The sequence below is a fragment of the Salminus brasiliensis genome, chromosome 9, assembly GCF_030463535.1.
Source record: "Salminus brasiliensis chromosome 9, fSalBra1.hap2, whole genome shotgun sequence".
In the NCBI taxonomy this organism is placed as follows: Eukaryota; Metazoa; Chordata; class Actinopteri; order Characiformes; family Bryconidae; genus Salminus; species Salminus brasiliensis.
This window is the reverse complement of record NC_132886.1, coordinates 26,514,177-26,528,187: the sequence shown is the minus strand read 5'-3', so window position 1 is coordinate 26,528,187 and position 14,011 is coordinate 26,514,177. Positions and strand designations below refer to the sequence as shown.

Below are 14,011 nucleotides of genomic sequence, written 5' to 3'. Positions count from 1 at the left end.
ATGCCGCGTCAACAGCGCACATGTCCTGGACACTCGTGTGCTGATGTAAACACTTGTCTTGTGCTTAATGTGTCGCTTTTTTTAGGTCCACTGTTTACTTCTAATTGGACAGAAAGAGAAAGTTCTACTTGACTCTTGACCTGACTTTTAAAGTAATAAACGGAACGCTTTTTCTCATGAGCAGCTGGAGGGCCTCACTGAAGCTCTACATGAAACACAATATGTTCCTTCTTCTTTCTCTCTTTCTCTCTTTTTCTTTTAGAGAATGTTCTGGAAGAACAGGGTGATTCTCACCTGTTGAGTCGGTGACACCAGCTGCAGTTGAAGTTGATCTCTTCAGCGATGCAGGTGGAGCAGCTTGTGAATTGCAGACAAGCTAAGGAGAAGAGAGAGAGAGAGAGAAAGAGAGAGAGACATGGACATCATCAAGGACACACATAGGTCAAACTGATTAACTAACAAGAACTCAAATCACACCAAGAAATGGAAAAATGTGTTGATGTTGCCTGCGAAGCGCATTTCACAAAAGACTATATGCACTATATGGACAAAAGTATTAGGACACCCGCTCATTCATTTATTGTGTCTGTAGAAAATAAGGATATTAAAAAAAAGAGTTGATCCTGCTTTTGTTGGAGTAACTGTCTCTGCTGTCCAGGGAAGAAGGCTTTCTACTAGATTCTGGAGCATTGCTGCAAGGATTATATTGCATTCAGTAACAAGAGCTTTAGCAACGTCAGTATATTGGATGATCACCAACTCATCTCAGACATATTGGACAGAGCACCATCATTCCACACCTCTAGCTCATGCCTGGCATTAGGCATGGCGATTAAATTATGTTTTTTTGGCATGTACTGATCAGTCTAGGTTCAGTGATTTTTAGCAATGTTAGCCAGCATCGCTAATAAACCCGAGAAGCTTAGAAACATTTTCACTGATAAACTAAATCTGGGGTGAGTGATAAATCCTACTCAGTTTATTTATTTTAATATCACTGTGGCATGTGCAAACGTTTGCCACCCCTCCATGAACTCTAACTGACTTGTTAGGTGGGTAAAGATTTACTGTTAGGAATTATCATCTAACAAGAATTTCAGAATTTCAGAACTTCTCTGACTCTTTAAACCTCTTTTAAACATAACAATGGGTTCTTCTAAGCGGCCAGATGGGTCTGAAAATTAAGCTAACTGATGCCTTCAAAGCAGGAGAAATATAAAAAGGTATCAAAACACTTCAGACTCGCAGCCACACTGCCCAAAGGGTCTTCAGGAAATGTTAGTTAACCCCTTAACACCCCAAATCTTATTACACACTAATGGGTATTACTCAGTAACTAAATGGACATCTCTACATCTGAACTACTGGAGATATTCCTTGGTAATAGAAGTTTGCAATAATATGTTTGGCCTGCTGGCGGTCTGCCGGCTTTTTAAGGGGTTAAGGGGAACAATGGAAGTCAAGGACAGATCTGAAAAAAACCTTCAGACAATCTTTAACTACTACTGTCATGCAAAAACCTTGCTTCTCCACTTTTGGCCCCTCACATTTTGGCATGTTCTTTACATTGTGCCACAATTTCATGATGAATAGACCAATAGAAATGTTCCAAAATTGACTTTCAATAAAAGTTACGTTCTTTCCTTTTGCCATTTTAGAGATACAAGGTTTTTGCATAACATAAGCCTTTATCAACCAGCCTCTTCACAATGTATAAAGAAAACCTGTGTGTGTGTGTGTGATGTCTTACTAGGCAAAGGCATCATCTCCACAGCTGTGCTGTTTGTGATTTTGGTCTTGAGCAACTCCACACGATGATACTCATAGATGGTCTTCCTCCGAACATCTGGAGACACACACACACACACACACACACGCACGCACACACAGCCAACATCACAAATGCCATGAGAATAATTTACAACATTGAAAGTAGGGCAGAGAAGAAGGAGGGGGCAAAGAAGTCATAAGAAGGTTAGGAAGGACAGCAATCGCCCTTTTTTCCAATCTTCCCCCTAATTTTTCCCTTTTCTCAGTAGTGCATCAAGCTCAATATCACATGACCGTACTTGATGACATTTTATGTCACTATCTGTCGCACACAAGCATCCTGTCCAGCACTCCAGCACTCTCCTGCATGCTTAGTGCTTTTCGGGAACCATTGTGAGCACTTTTCCCCTCCAAATCCCCCTTCGTACTGTCTGCCTCCTTTTCTTAAAACGCATCATTTCACTTGCCTGGCTCCATCCCTCGCTCCGCACGCAGAACGACGCGACAAATGAGATGAATGTTCCCTTAAATTGGACATAAAAGACCTGTGTTTTTTAGGCCCATGATGAATGAGGAGCCGCGGTATCAGCAGGAGTGTGCGTGGAGGTCAGTGCTGGGAGGGTACTGCAGACGGGACTGGGGTGAAAGCTGACTCTAAATCGGTTTAACTCTTGAACAGATTTTGTATTATGATTTGCATTATTACGACAGAAAGGTAACTGTTTAATACTGCATGTCACAACATTAGCATGAGCCTCATAGTAGTAAAGGCATTGCAGGCATACGGCAGGGTGATGGCGTTTGCCACCTTTTACCCTGAAAATGTTGTAAAAACTCATGAAGGTTTCTAAATGTGAATGTTCATTGAGATACAGCTATCTTTTACATAGTCCCTGTCTTTCCACAGGCTCAAAAGTAATTGGACAATTAACTGATAAGCAGTTTTTAATGGCCAGGCGTGTTCCCTCACTATTTCTGTAACAAATTACGGAGGGAAAAGGTCTGGAGTTGACTCAGAGTGCTGAATTTGCATTTGGTGGCCCTTTCATGGGAACTATCAATATATACGATCGATGCAAGTGAAGGAGGCCATCATTAGGCTGCAAAAGCATAATGAATCTATCAAAGATTAACTTTAGGAGTGGCCAAATTAACAATTAGGTTCATGAGCTCAAACATCAAAATCCCTAGAAGACCAGAGAAGTAAACTACAGTGGATGGTGGCAGAATTCGTCCTTGAAGATCTTTTACGTCTTGTAAAGTCAAGAACCTTCTTGTGAAGATGTTTGTATCACTGTCAAAGTCTTACAATCAAGAGACGCTCTCATGAATTAAAATACAGAGAGCTTACTTCCTGAAGCCGCTGGTAACAATCAAGAACAGAAAGTCCAGATTAGACTGATACTATAGCCTGAGGATCACAAGTTCGAATCCAGAGCCATGCTGCTTCGCCATCAGCAGCCGGAGCCCGATGGAGCACAACTGACCATGCTCTTTTGGGGTGGGTAGATGGCACTCTCTCCCATCATCACTCCCATTGTGATGCTGGCTGGTGCGAGTATGATGTATAGCTGATTTATTAGAGCTGGGGATTTTGCTCCAATCACATCATCTGCCTAGTGATGCTGCTTTGGCAGCAGTTTGAAAAGGCGGTGGCTGACTTCACATGTATCAGAGGAGGCATGCGCTTGTCCTCACCCTCCTAGTGTCTGAAGCATTAAATGTGATATGTCTTAGGGAGTCTTAGGGAGTGGGTGGGTTAATCGGCTCTGCTAAAATTGTGCCGAAAATTGAGTAAAAATCTTTGGACATAGAAACAAAGATTAACTTGGAGAGTATGGAGAAAGAAAGGAAAGCTTTATGGTCCGAAGCAATGCCACATCATCTGACAAACATGGTGGAATTAAACCAAGCGGCAGTAACCTGAAAACCTCAGGAGCCGAGGAGCTTACGGGAAGAACCCTGAGGGACTGTGGTTTGTGTTCTAAGAAGTGTGCTGCTAAAAATCAGTAGTTGAGCGCTGAGTTGAGCTGACTGTGGCATGCTTGTTCCTCCTGGGGTGACACCTGGATTAGGAGGACTTCACATGTCAGCGCAAAGTAAATAATGATACTAACAATAACAGCAATGAAGTGGCAGGGTGAAGCGTCTGGACCACTAAACACCACGTCTTACATCTTTGCCCTGTGTTTTGTCATGGTTTGACATTGCAACAAACAGAAGGAAGTCAGAATGTTACTGACTGGATATCTCACTATTTAGCTACAATTACAGTTTTGTATAATGGCAGCAATATTTGGTTATGAAAGGGTTAATATAATATGAGTTTTGCAGGATAGCAATTCAGTATACTGTATGTAACACTCACAAATTTGCACCCTTCTCTCTCTTCCTCTCTCGCTCACACAAACAGATATTTGGTAATACGGCGGGTGTATGAGACTGGCCGTCGAATTAGCTCAAGCAGCCGTGTGGAAAATTAAATTACGATGTACAGTCAAGAGGCAAGGTAACAAACAGGTTGTTTGAGTGTGTCTGCGTGTGTGTGTGTGGCAGCTCAATTCTCTCATTTGTCAAACCCTCCCACCCTGCAATGATTAAATCACCTGCAATACTGTTATTATTGTTCATTTGTCATATACATTTTTTCCAATATTTGATATTCCATTATCATTTCTAGAATGTAGGTATGAATATTAAAGCTACAAAATACATTCATAGATGATTTATTTAATCTATTGATGTATTCTAAATAGAACAAGAAGTTAAGAGGAGAAGACGTGCACTACTGTGAGATATCTGTAGTTGTAGGCATGAGGCAGAGGGTCTTTGTGATTATACTTTATATTTATATATTTTTTTATTAATGATATTAAGATCAATTTTTAGGAATTTTCAAACCATGAAGGAGATGTTCTGATTTCCGTATATATATAGTATATAAATGCTGAGGAAGGGTCATACAGCCCTCTGTTCTCTATCATATGGATTTGTCTCATCTGTTTTTGGGCTGTTTTACCCACATTTTGATGAAAGTCAGCCAGCTTAGCTTTCAGAAAGAGTCATGTTTATAATAGAGATGTGAGACAGTGAAGAACCCTTTCTAAAGAGGTCTAAAGAGCCACTTAATGTAAAGGTTATTTACCAATTTAAAGGTTCTTTACATTCACAGATCTCTTTTACAAACATGGTTCTTTATGGAATCAAAAGTGTAGGGAACCCTCAGGGCCTCCTAGACCATCAAATAAGGCCTAAGGATTTGGGGTAAATGCTGTAATTACTATATGCTGTAATTTTACTTAATTATTTATCAACAGAATTACACTTTTTTTAACTATTATTTTTGATTATTTAGTTTATATAGTTGGCCACAAAAAACGGTTAAGAGTATTTTAATCTCAGTGGTCTCCAGGTCGACAACACTGTATGGGCCTGCTTATTGTTTAGGACTTCAGGAACAGAGCTGAAGGCCTAACCACTAGCATAATTAAGAAGTCTGAGAGGAATCAACCAATCCCGTTCTGATTTCTAGTGGGTGGGATCAGCTCTGTTCAGAAAAACGCCACTCTGGACCGTCTGGAAGACTAAATTTGTCACTGACAGCCAAACCAGAATTCAGTCAGTTTGTATAAAGTCAGTCAGTTTGCTGGATTGCTGAAATCTTGAGTGGCGCACAAGGTATGTTCTGCGAGTGAGAAAGCTTTACACTACAAAATATAAAACATCATTACTGTCAAACAAAAACCTCATATCTCAAAAAGGGCAACGTTACAGGAGAAGGAAAAAACCTCAAACTTTCATGGACGTCAATTTTATTCATTTGGAGATTGCTCCAATTGGTCAACTCACCATGATAAAACGTAACAAACACCAATTTTTTTTTTTTGCAAGACAAAAAATGTGTCTTTCACAAGCTTTAAATGGCTTTAAAGCAAATAATACTACTACTAGAATCTCATAGGAGGGTTAGCAGACATTAGAATTATTATAATATATATAACAGAAGAGCTGTTTTTCTCATTTTTACACTGGCCAACAGTTATGAACTGCTACTGCTTACCGCAGTATTTTATGAATGCTGAGTAAGGACATGTTAAACAGAAATGGGAGATTTGTCAAATGTCAAAACTAACAGCGCTCTGCTGCTTACAGCTAGGGTTTGTGATTGTAATGAGAGTGCTTTGGTTCTGCCCTTGGCTTTTTACTGTTACTTGTTACAGTTACAGTCTGGCCTTTGATAGTTATCTGCTAGGTTACAGGTTAATAAGGTGGGCAGTTTGAGTTTTGGTTGGAGTACCGTTATCAGGAGATATCAGCACGTAGACTCAAAGCAGAGGTCAAATGTATAGGGCTCTAATAAAGTGAATGGCTTTGTTTATATGGTTTTTATATTACACTCTAATGATACATCTGCATTCATGTTAAGACAAAGATGAATATGTGATGTTGGTTGCCATGGTAACACCACTTTCCCTCTCACATCACAGTTTGCAACAGTATGGTGATCCGACAGTCAGCAGAGATGGGCTGATTTGTCATCATTTACCAAAGAGACATGTCTGCCCTCACCGTGAGCTGAGACCACCGAACTGGAAGATAAATCTCTGCTCCAAAAAACTTAAACCAGACAACCAGACCAGAGACTCTCCATACATACCATCATTACTCGCATTACTCTGACCATCACTGCTATGACAATATTAAGTTATACTACACCATGATTATTATAGTATGATTAAGAATATGTTGCACACCTGAGCAGTACAACAGTTTAGGTGGTTTGGTGACTTTTGTCGATAGGAGGACGGGTCGGGTCTCCCTTGTGAGTCTTAGTTCCTCCCAAGGTTTCTTCCTTCAGCTTTGAGGGAGTTTTTCCTTGCCACTGGCGCTGTTGGCTGCTCACTGGGTTTTTTTGGTTTTCATGTCTTTTTATGTTGTTGATCTCATCTTTTACAAATTACTGATTCTGTAAAGCTGCTTTGTGACAACAATAGTTGTAAAAAATTGCTATACAAATAAATCTGATTTAATTTGATTTGAACTAACCAGCAAACACTCACCATCCCCTTTATAACCCTGTACTTCCACACACCTGCCATACGGCTCAATAAAACTCCATAAAAAAGCACTGTGCAGAATTCACTTTCTTTGTATTATTTTAGTGCTGAATTCTTGTCCTGTCATTCTTGTGATAGCAAAAAGTAAAATTCCAGAGCGTTCGGTCTGATTGTGAGAGGACCTTTTCACACTATCAGGCTGAAGTGACTCAAATCTGATTTTTTGCCTTAATGTGACACGAATCTGATTTTCTTTCAGAGCTGTGTGGACATGTGAAATCCAATCTTTTCTAATCAGGTTTGAGTCTTTGCACCCAAATGGGGTAGGTGGGGACATGTCGATATATAAGGCGCTTGAGAAGGAGTGGCCCACTCCCTCCCCTGCTTGCTCAGATCCAGAGTAGACTCCAAGGAGAGTTGTGAGACCGTAGCTCTGAGGTTGTAGCTTGGACTGCTGTAATATTGACCATCTGAGCATCTTAAATTTTAATCTTAATCTCTCTAGGAGAGGCTGTGTTTCTCTCTCTTGTCTGTGTTGTAGAGCCTGGAGACCCTAGGAGACCTTGGATTAGAAGTGGTGATCATTATTCGCCCTTCAAACCTGACTTTTACAATTCTTTTGATGCTCTTCAGTAAAGCTCATTGTATCTACATTTATCTATGTGTTGCTTAACGTCCTTAACACAGTGTCGTTAGGAATGGTATTTGTCAAGGTTTCATCCAACATTTCAGGAAAAATACATTTAAAATGACATATTCAATCATTTTCTATGTACATCCATTATTAAAAATTAAAATGTCTGCCTTTTACATTCAATATCCTCTTTTTAAATGTGATGAATGTGATTATGTTCCATACACCATCATTTTTGTTTTCCCCCAAACTTTTGAAGGGTACTGCAAATGAACAATTACTGTGGTCACAAACCTAACCACTGATGAAGGGCTGGGGGACGGGAATCACACATTTTGCATCAAAAGATGAGCAACGGTCCCCAGCTGTACTCCAACAAGACTGAGGCATCTGATAAAGTGGCTGGGGAGTGAATGCACTGTTGGCACCAGCGAAGCGTTCAATAGCTGGCTCTGCTTCTGTGTGTTACTCGTTTCATGAGATTTATGAGCTGATTTATGCTGGAAGAACCTGTGGGATGTGTTCTAGGGCGAGGGGGGCATTAGGCTGTCTATCGGTGCAGCTTTCACAGCTGACAGACAGGACAGCTCTCTCTGTTTCTTCTGAAGCTCATATATCACTCCATCTATTCTTCACAGCATGCCTCAGCATCTCAGGAGCGGGCTGTGGGTTTATCTCCTGAATGGCCTGCATGCATCGACTGCATATTGAAACGCTCAGGCCTCCTCTGAACAAGAGGTCACACTAAACATGTGAAAATAAATGAAGGAAATGTCCCTCACATGTTCTTCACCGTGTACCACTTAAGCTAGTGAAAAGAAAACTAATCAACAGCTCAGTCAAGGCCAAGTACACAAGAATGAGTGTGTGTGATGTGTGTGTGTGATAGTTTGAGGGCAGGAAATTGCGGCCTGTTCAGTGGAGGATGTTCAGAGGGTTAAAAGCCTTTTCCTGTAGGTAATTACCTGGCCAGCCTGTGGGGCGTCACCGGCCTTCTCTGTAGTGTGCTGGCATTTTGCCTGCAGATGTGTGTGTATGTGTGTGTGTGTGTGTGTGTTCAATTCTGACAGCGGTTTGTGGTTTAATGAGTTTCCAAGGTTTAATTGGTAACAGCAGGCCAGACTAAAGCAGCTCTGTGTCTCTCCGTCTTTCCATCAAATTCTCACACTCACTAACAATCCCTCTCGCTCATTCTGTTCCCCTCTGCTGTATGTATGTCTCTCTCTCTCTCTCTCTCTCTCTCTCTCTGTCTCTCTGTCAGTCCAGAAGACAGACAGATTTGAGGTCAGAAGATGCAAATTCTGCCCTTTTCTCAGCTTTCTCTGCCTCTCAGTCCTTTACACACACACACACACACACACACACACACACACATAGTCCGAACACACTCACACCCACACCTGTCACTATGGTAAATATCAGACTTCAGTTGCTCACGCTGCAGCAGCAGATACAGTGCGGCTGCACTGGTCTTCTAAAGACGTGTTTATTGTCAGTGTTCTCTCCAGTGGAGCAGGGTTCAGCTCCTGCTGAGCTAAACGTTCCTGCTCAATAAAAGAATTTTCCTGTTCAACAACGCACACAGCTTAGAGGCTGGAGGGACTCTAAACATCCACCAGCCCACCGGCAGCAAGCGTCAGTGGAAAACACCCTGTCAGAGAGAGAGCTTCACAAAGTTCGCTTCACTTTCTGTTAGCTTTCATAGAGCTCACAAAATCCCCACGACGGCAGCTCATGTAGGTCTGGCCTGGAATGAAACTACAATCTGCAGGTTATTATTCAATGATGCGTCCTAACCAGGGACGTTCTCGCAACACTGGGAGACAATATTATGCACAAGAAGTCAGGAACAAGGACGTGCACAATGCAAGAGCCTGTTTGCCGAAAAAATGAATATAATATATAATATAAGGTTTTTGCTGTTGTGGCTCCATTAATAACCCTGCTATGAACTTGGTGCCCTGTCCAGCGGGGGTATTCCTGCCTTGTGCCCAAGGATTCCTGGTAGGCTTCGGACCCACAGCCAACAGATATGAATGTGGGTAGATGTAGAGATCGACCGATATATATTGGTCTGCCGATATTTATCCTTTTTTATATATCGGCATCAGGCCTGTACGTCAGTCAGGCACGTCCACGGGCAGCTCCCTGTTATTGGTGCGGTGGAATGTGCTGCTACCGCATGTGAAGGACCCTAAGCCAAGTTTGGAAGTGCTATATCTCTATATATATATTAATTTGTACGTTTATATATATATATATATATATATATATATATATATATATATATATATTCATTTTATTGATTTTTATTAATGAAGATGGTTCAAGTCAGTGTTCAATACATGATGTTAAGTTCAGACATGTTGTACATCCACTTGTTGTTATTATTAATGACATTTTAGCATATAAATAAAGTAGAAAACTTGGCTAACAAATACCGGCCATCGGCTGACCCTGACTAGACATCGACATCGGTTATAGAAAAAACAATATAGGTCAATCTCTAGATGGCTGGATTGATGGAAGGCTTAAAGCATAAATAAGAGCAGCAGTTCCTATGAAAGAATGCATTTGTGAGAAAAGCATGGACACACATATTTTTGGTATTACTGCCATATATCCAACTAACATAATTCCTGATGTTTTCCTTTGAGCCGGGGCTGCTTCTCTCTCTCCTGCTTCTTCTCTGCATGGTCATGGTTGGCAATTACAGTTGCCAGATGGTGCTTTAATGGAAAACCAAGAAGCGTTGTGTCTGACTGAGCTAGACAATCCCGACTTCAGCATCTCTGGAGCATCTCTCTTAACTGGAATGTGACGCTTGGGCCTGCATTCCTATCTGTTTCTATCTGCAGTGTTTCCAGTCTTAAAGAAAGTACCAGAGAATAAGACTTTCTATGAATGTTTAGAGTTATAAAGATATGGAGACACGTTAACATATTGTAATGTTCTGGAGAAATCTATACAAGACATCTTCATCAGCCTTTATGTGCTTTTCGCAAACTAGCTCACAGCAGCGCCTGTAAACCACTATGTAACATTACAATACATCCTTCTATGGAAACCCAACTTACTTTTACATTGTGCCAAGATTTCATTGTGTAGAAATCAATAAAAATGGTCCAAAATGACCCACAATAAACTCCTGTCAGATGAACGTATACTTTTTGCCATGTTTTTGCTTCTCCTGTAAAGTCACTTTTTTGTGTGTGAGTCATGGAACGTCTATTTTAATATATTTAAATATACGGACATCATGTTTTAAATTCAGGAGGCGGATATATGGAGGTGATATAACTAAACAAATGAAACCCACTAATCCTACCGAGATGCTGTGGGGTGATTTAAAGTGGGTTGAACATGCAGGAAAACCCTCAAACATCACACAGCTGAAAGATTTCTGAATAGAGGAGTGGGAAAACGTCTCTCACAGTCGATGCCAGACACTGTTAGACGATTATAGGAAATATCTACTTGAGGTTATTTCAGGTAAAAAGTAAGTACCAGCTGTTGGGGCACAGGGTGTGCTACCTTATTCTCAGTAGATTGCATCACCGTACAATTAAAAAATGCTTTTGTTGGCATAACTGTCTCTCCTGTACAGGGAAGGCTTCCTACTAGATTGTGGAGTATTAGTGTAAGGATTGGAAAGCACTCAGAGCATTAGTGACCAGAGCGTTAGTGAGGTCAGATGTTGGACGACCTGCTGAAGAGAATCCTATTCTATTGAAGATACTTCTCTACATGAACTATACAAGCTGTGTGTGTGCATTTGCACACCTGTGTCAGAAATAGATGCACCTTAAAGTAGCTGAATGCATTCATTATATATAACTGTGTGTGTATACATATATGTTGTCATATTTTGCCTGACAGTGACAATGGTTAAATTGCTGGAAAACTCTATATTCAAGACTTCAAAAGAGCTGGTATACTAACCTTACATTAACCTGGATTAGGAGTATTTCAAATGCCTGTGTAAAGTAAATAACAATAACAATAGCAGCGATGCAATGGCAGGGTGGAGCGTCTGGACCACTAAGAACCATGTCTGAGTTCCTAATCCTCATGTTTAATTGTGAAGAAGATGAAGAATGAAGGCTTGTGGCAGTGTGAGAAGCAATGCGAGGGAGTTTATTTTCAATGGAGAGATTTGAGGAGAGATTTGGGGAGCGGGTGAGAATGTAGTCTGGCCTTTAGGCCAAAGAAAATGAAGTTTGAGGCTGATATACTGTACATTTCAGATAAACTATAAAGCGGATTTCAGTCAGAAGCAGTAGCTAAAGACATAGCGCATTCAGCTGACACTCAGAAGGCATCTGAAGTGCGCTGCAAAAATAAGCTGACAACGCCACTGCCACCTTTATACGATATGAAGCCGGCTTTCTTGTAAAGTTTTAAATGTGCCATCTGCTGTCTGAACCAGTCAGTCATCAGGGCGTTTTTGAACAGATCCAGCCAAACAAAATAACTCTCTGTGAAAACTCGTATTGCAAAAACTGCGTGTGGGTTTGCTCGATTCCCCCTGAGTCAAAAGAATATGTTTACAGTTCAACGTGCAGGACTACTGCAAAAATACAGTGAACTATCAAGCTGGAGGGAGTCTTTACTGTGCTTGCAGACGATATGCTTCACTTTAGAGAGGTGATACAAAAATGCTGTGTCACTTACTGGGGATCTGCTGGATTCTGTGGACCACCACAAAGGCATCAGAAAGCCCCACCTTCACCGGATGATTGACAGAGCTGATCTTAGCGATTTGAATCGGAACCTAAAACCAAAGCACAAGAAAACGCTCATTAAAAACAACGTACAGTTACTCCAGGCCTGGAACGTACTGAACTCCAGGCCTGTTACTGATCTAAAGACTCATTATTCAGCAATTATTATGAATCATTTAACAACCACTATAAACTATAAACTATTCAGAAACAACTATAAATGACTTAGTAACTGATATAAATGATCTAAAAACTAATATAAACTATTCAACTACTATAAATTAATAAATAACTGCTATAAAATATTCTACTACAGCACATTAATCAGCATATTACAAAAAATGAATGTAATTTTTTACAAAAAAAAAAAAATATATATATATATATATATACATACATATATATATACATATATATATATATATATATATATATATATATATATATATATTAAGTACCTACTTTAAACTATACCAAAGTACTATAAATGGTTTTGTAACAATTTGAAATGATTTAATAACTACTATAAACTATTCTCTAACTACTATAGCTGATTCAATATCTACTATAAAGTATGCAGTAACTACTGTACATTATTCAGTAACCGCTATAAAACTCACTGAATATCTACTATAAATGATTCAGTAAGTAAAATAAATTACTTCATTTCTTAAGTGATATAAACTACTCTACATTATTCAGTATCTAATGAATAATAACTATTAATTACTATTAATTAATTAATAATAGTATTAATAGTAACTATTAATTACTATTAATTTCATTACTATACATTTTAAAGAAACTGCTCTAAATCATTTAATACCTACTGTTTTATACCTAGGCCAGGTGTGATGTGCAGCTCAGCCCAGAATGCTACACAGCTTTAGCTCATGAATGAAGAAAGGAGGTCAATTAAAGCCTCATTATGAACTGATCTTTTATAATATATCCGCCAAAGCAGCTGAAATCCATTTTTCTACATTTTCTGGGTTAAATTGCGTTGAAACTGTTCTACCACTTGGTTTAGCTACAGGACGATACACTCAAATTTCCAGCAGCTTTGAATGAATGTCGCACTTACTACAGTGTCATGCAGTGCTTGTATTACTCTAGGTGCTAGAGAGAAATATGGAAAATATGGAGAAATTATTTTTGTGATTTATAATTTTTACATCAATTTTTACATTGTATTAAGTTCCATGGTGAATGGACCAATAAAAATGCTTGGATTTTTCTTAGATTTTTTGTTAGATTGACCTGAAGTCTTTTCTCCCCCCCCTTCTCCTGTAAAAAATTGTGTGTTGTCTGAGCCTTGTCTGCAATCACTTGTGCAGTGTGATTCCTCGCATCTCCACACCTGTTACCTTGAGAAGTCTGTGACAAAGAGCACCTGACCACAAAATCCCACAGTCTCATGCAAATAAATGCAAAATCCGTCAGCTAAACTGGATCTGAAGAATCTGTGTATTGGCTTTTACCAAGCGTCTTCACTTCCTGACAGCCAACACAGAGGGAACAAGGAGGAGCTTCTTCCCGCAGGCTATTCGGCTCTCAACCAGGACAATAACCAGGTCTACTTGCTCGAACATACTGTATACGTATCAAAGGATAATACACTGGACATTCAACAGTTATAAAAATGTCTATTATTATTTATGAACTATTCCCTTCCCGCTGCTCAACTTTCACAACATTGCTTTTGCACATTCTGCACTTTATACTTCAACTTAACTTTATACCATATCCTCATCCTACACTTTCACCTTCCTCTCTAACTCCTACACTGCACACTAAACTGTACACTCCAACCCTAAAATCTCTAT

General features: G+C 39.8%; 1 protein-coding gene across 2 annotated transcripts in view; it reads right to left on the bottom strand.

Moving 5' to 3' along the window:
* The window catches only part of plxdc2b (plexin domain containing 2b), a 160,134-nt gene that overhangs the window by 41,725 nt on the left and 104,398 nt on the right, over positions 1-14,011 (bottom strand). For both annotated transcript variants that reach the window (XM_072688056.1, XM_072688055.1), the window contains exons 7-9: positions 12,136-12,235; positions 1,751-1,846; positions 295-376 (exon numbers count right to left, since the gene is read on the bottom strand). In XM_072688056.1, coding sequence (XP_072544157.1) covers positions 295-376; positions 1,751-1,846; positions 12,136-12,235 — 278 coding nt within the window. The remainder of the gene's footprint in view (positions 1-294; positions 377-1,750; positions 1,847-12,135; positions 12,236-14,011) is intronic.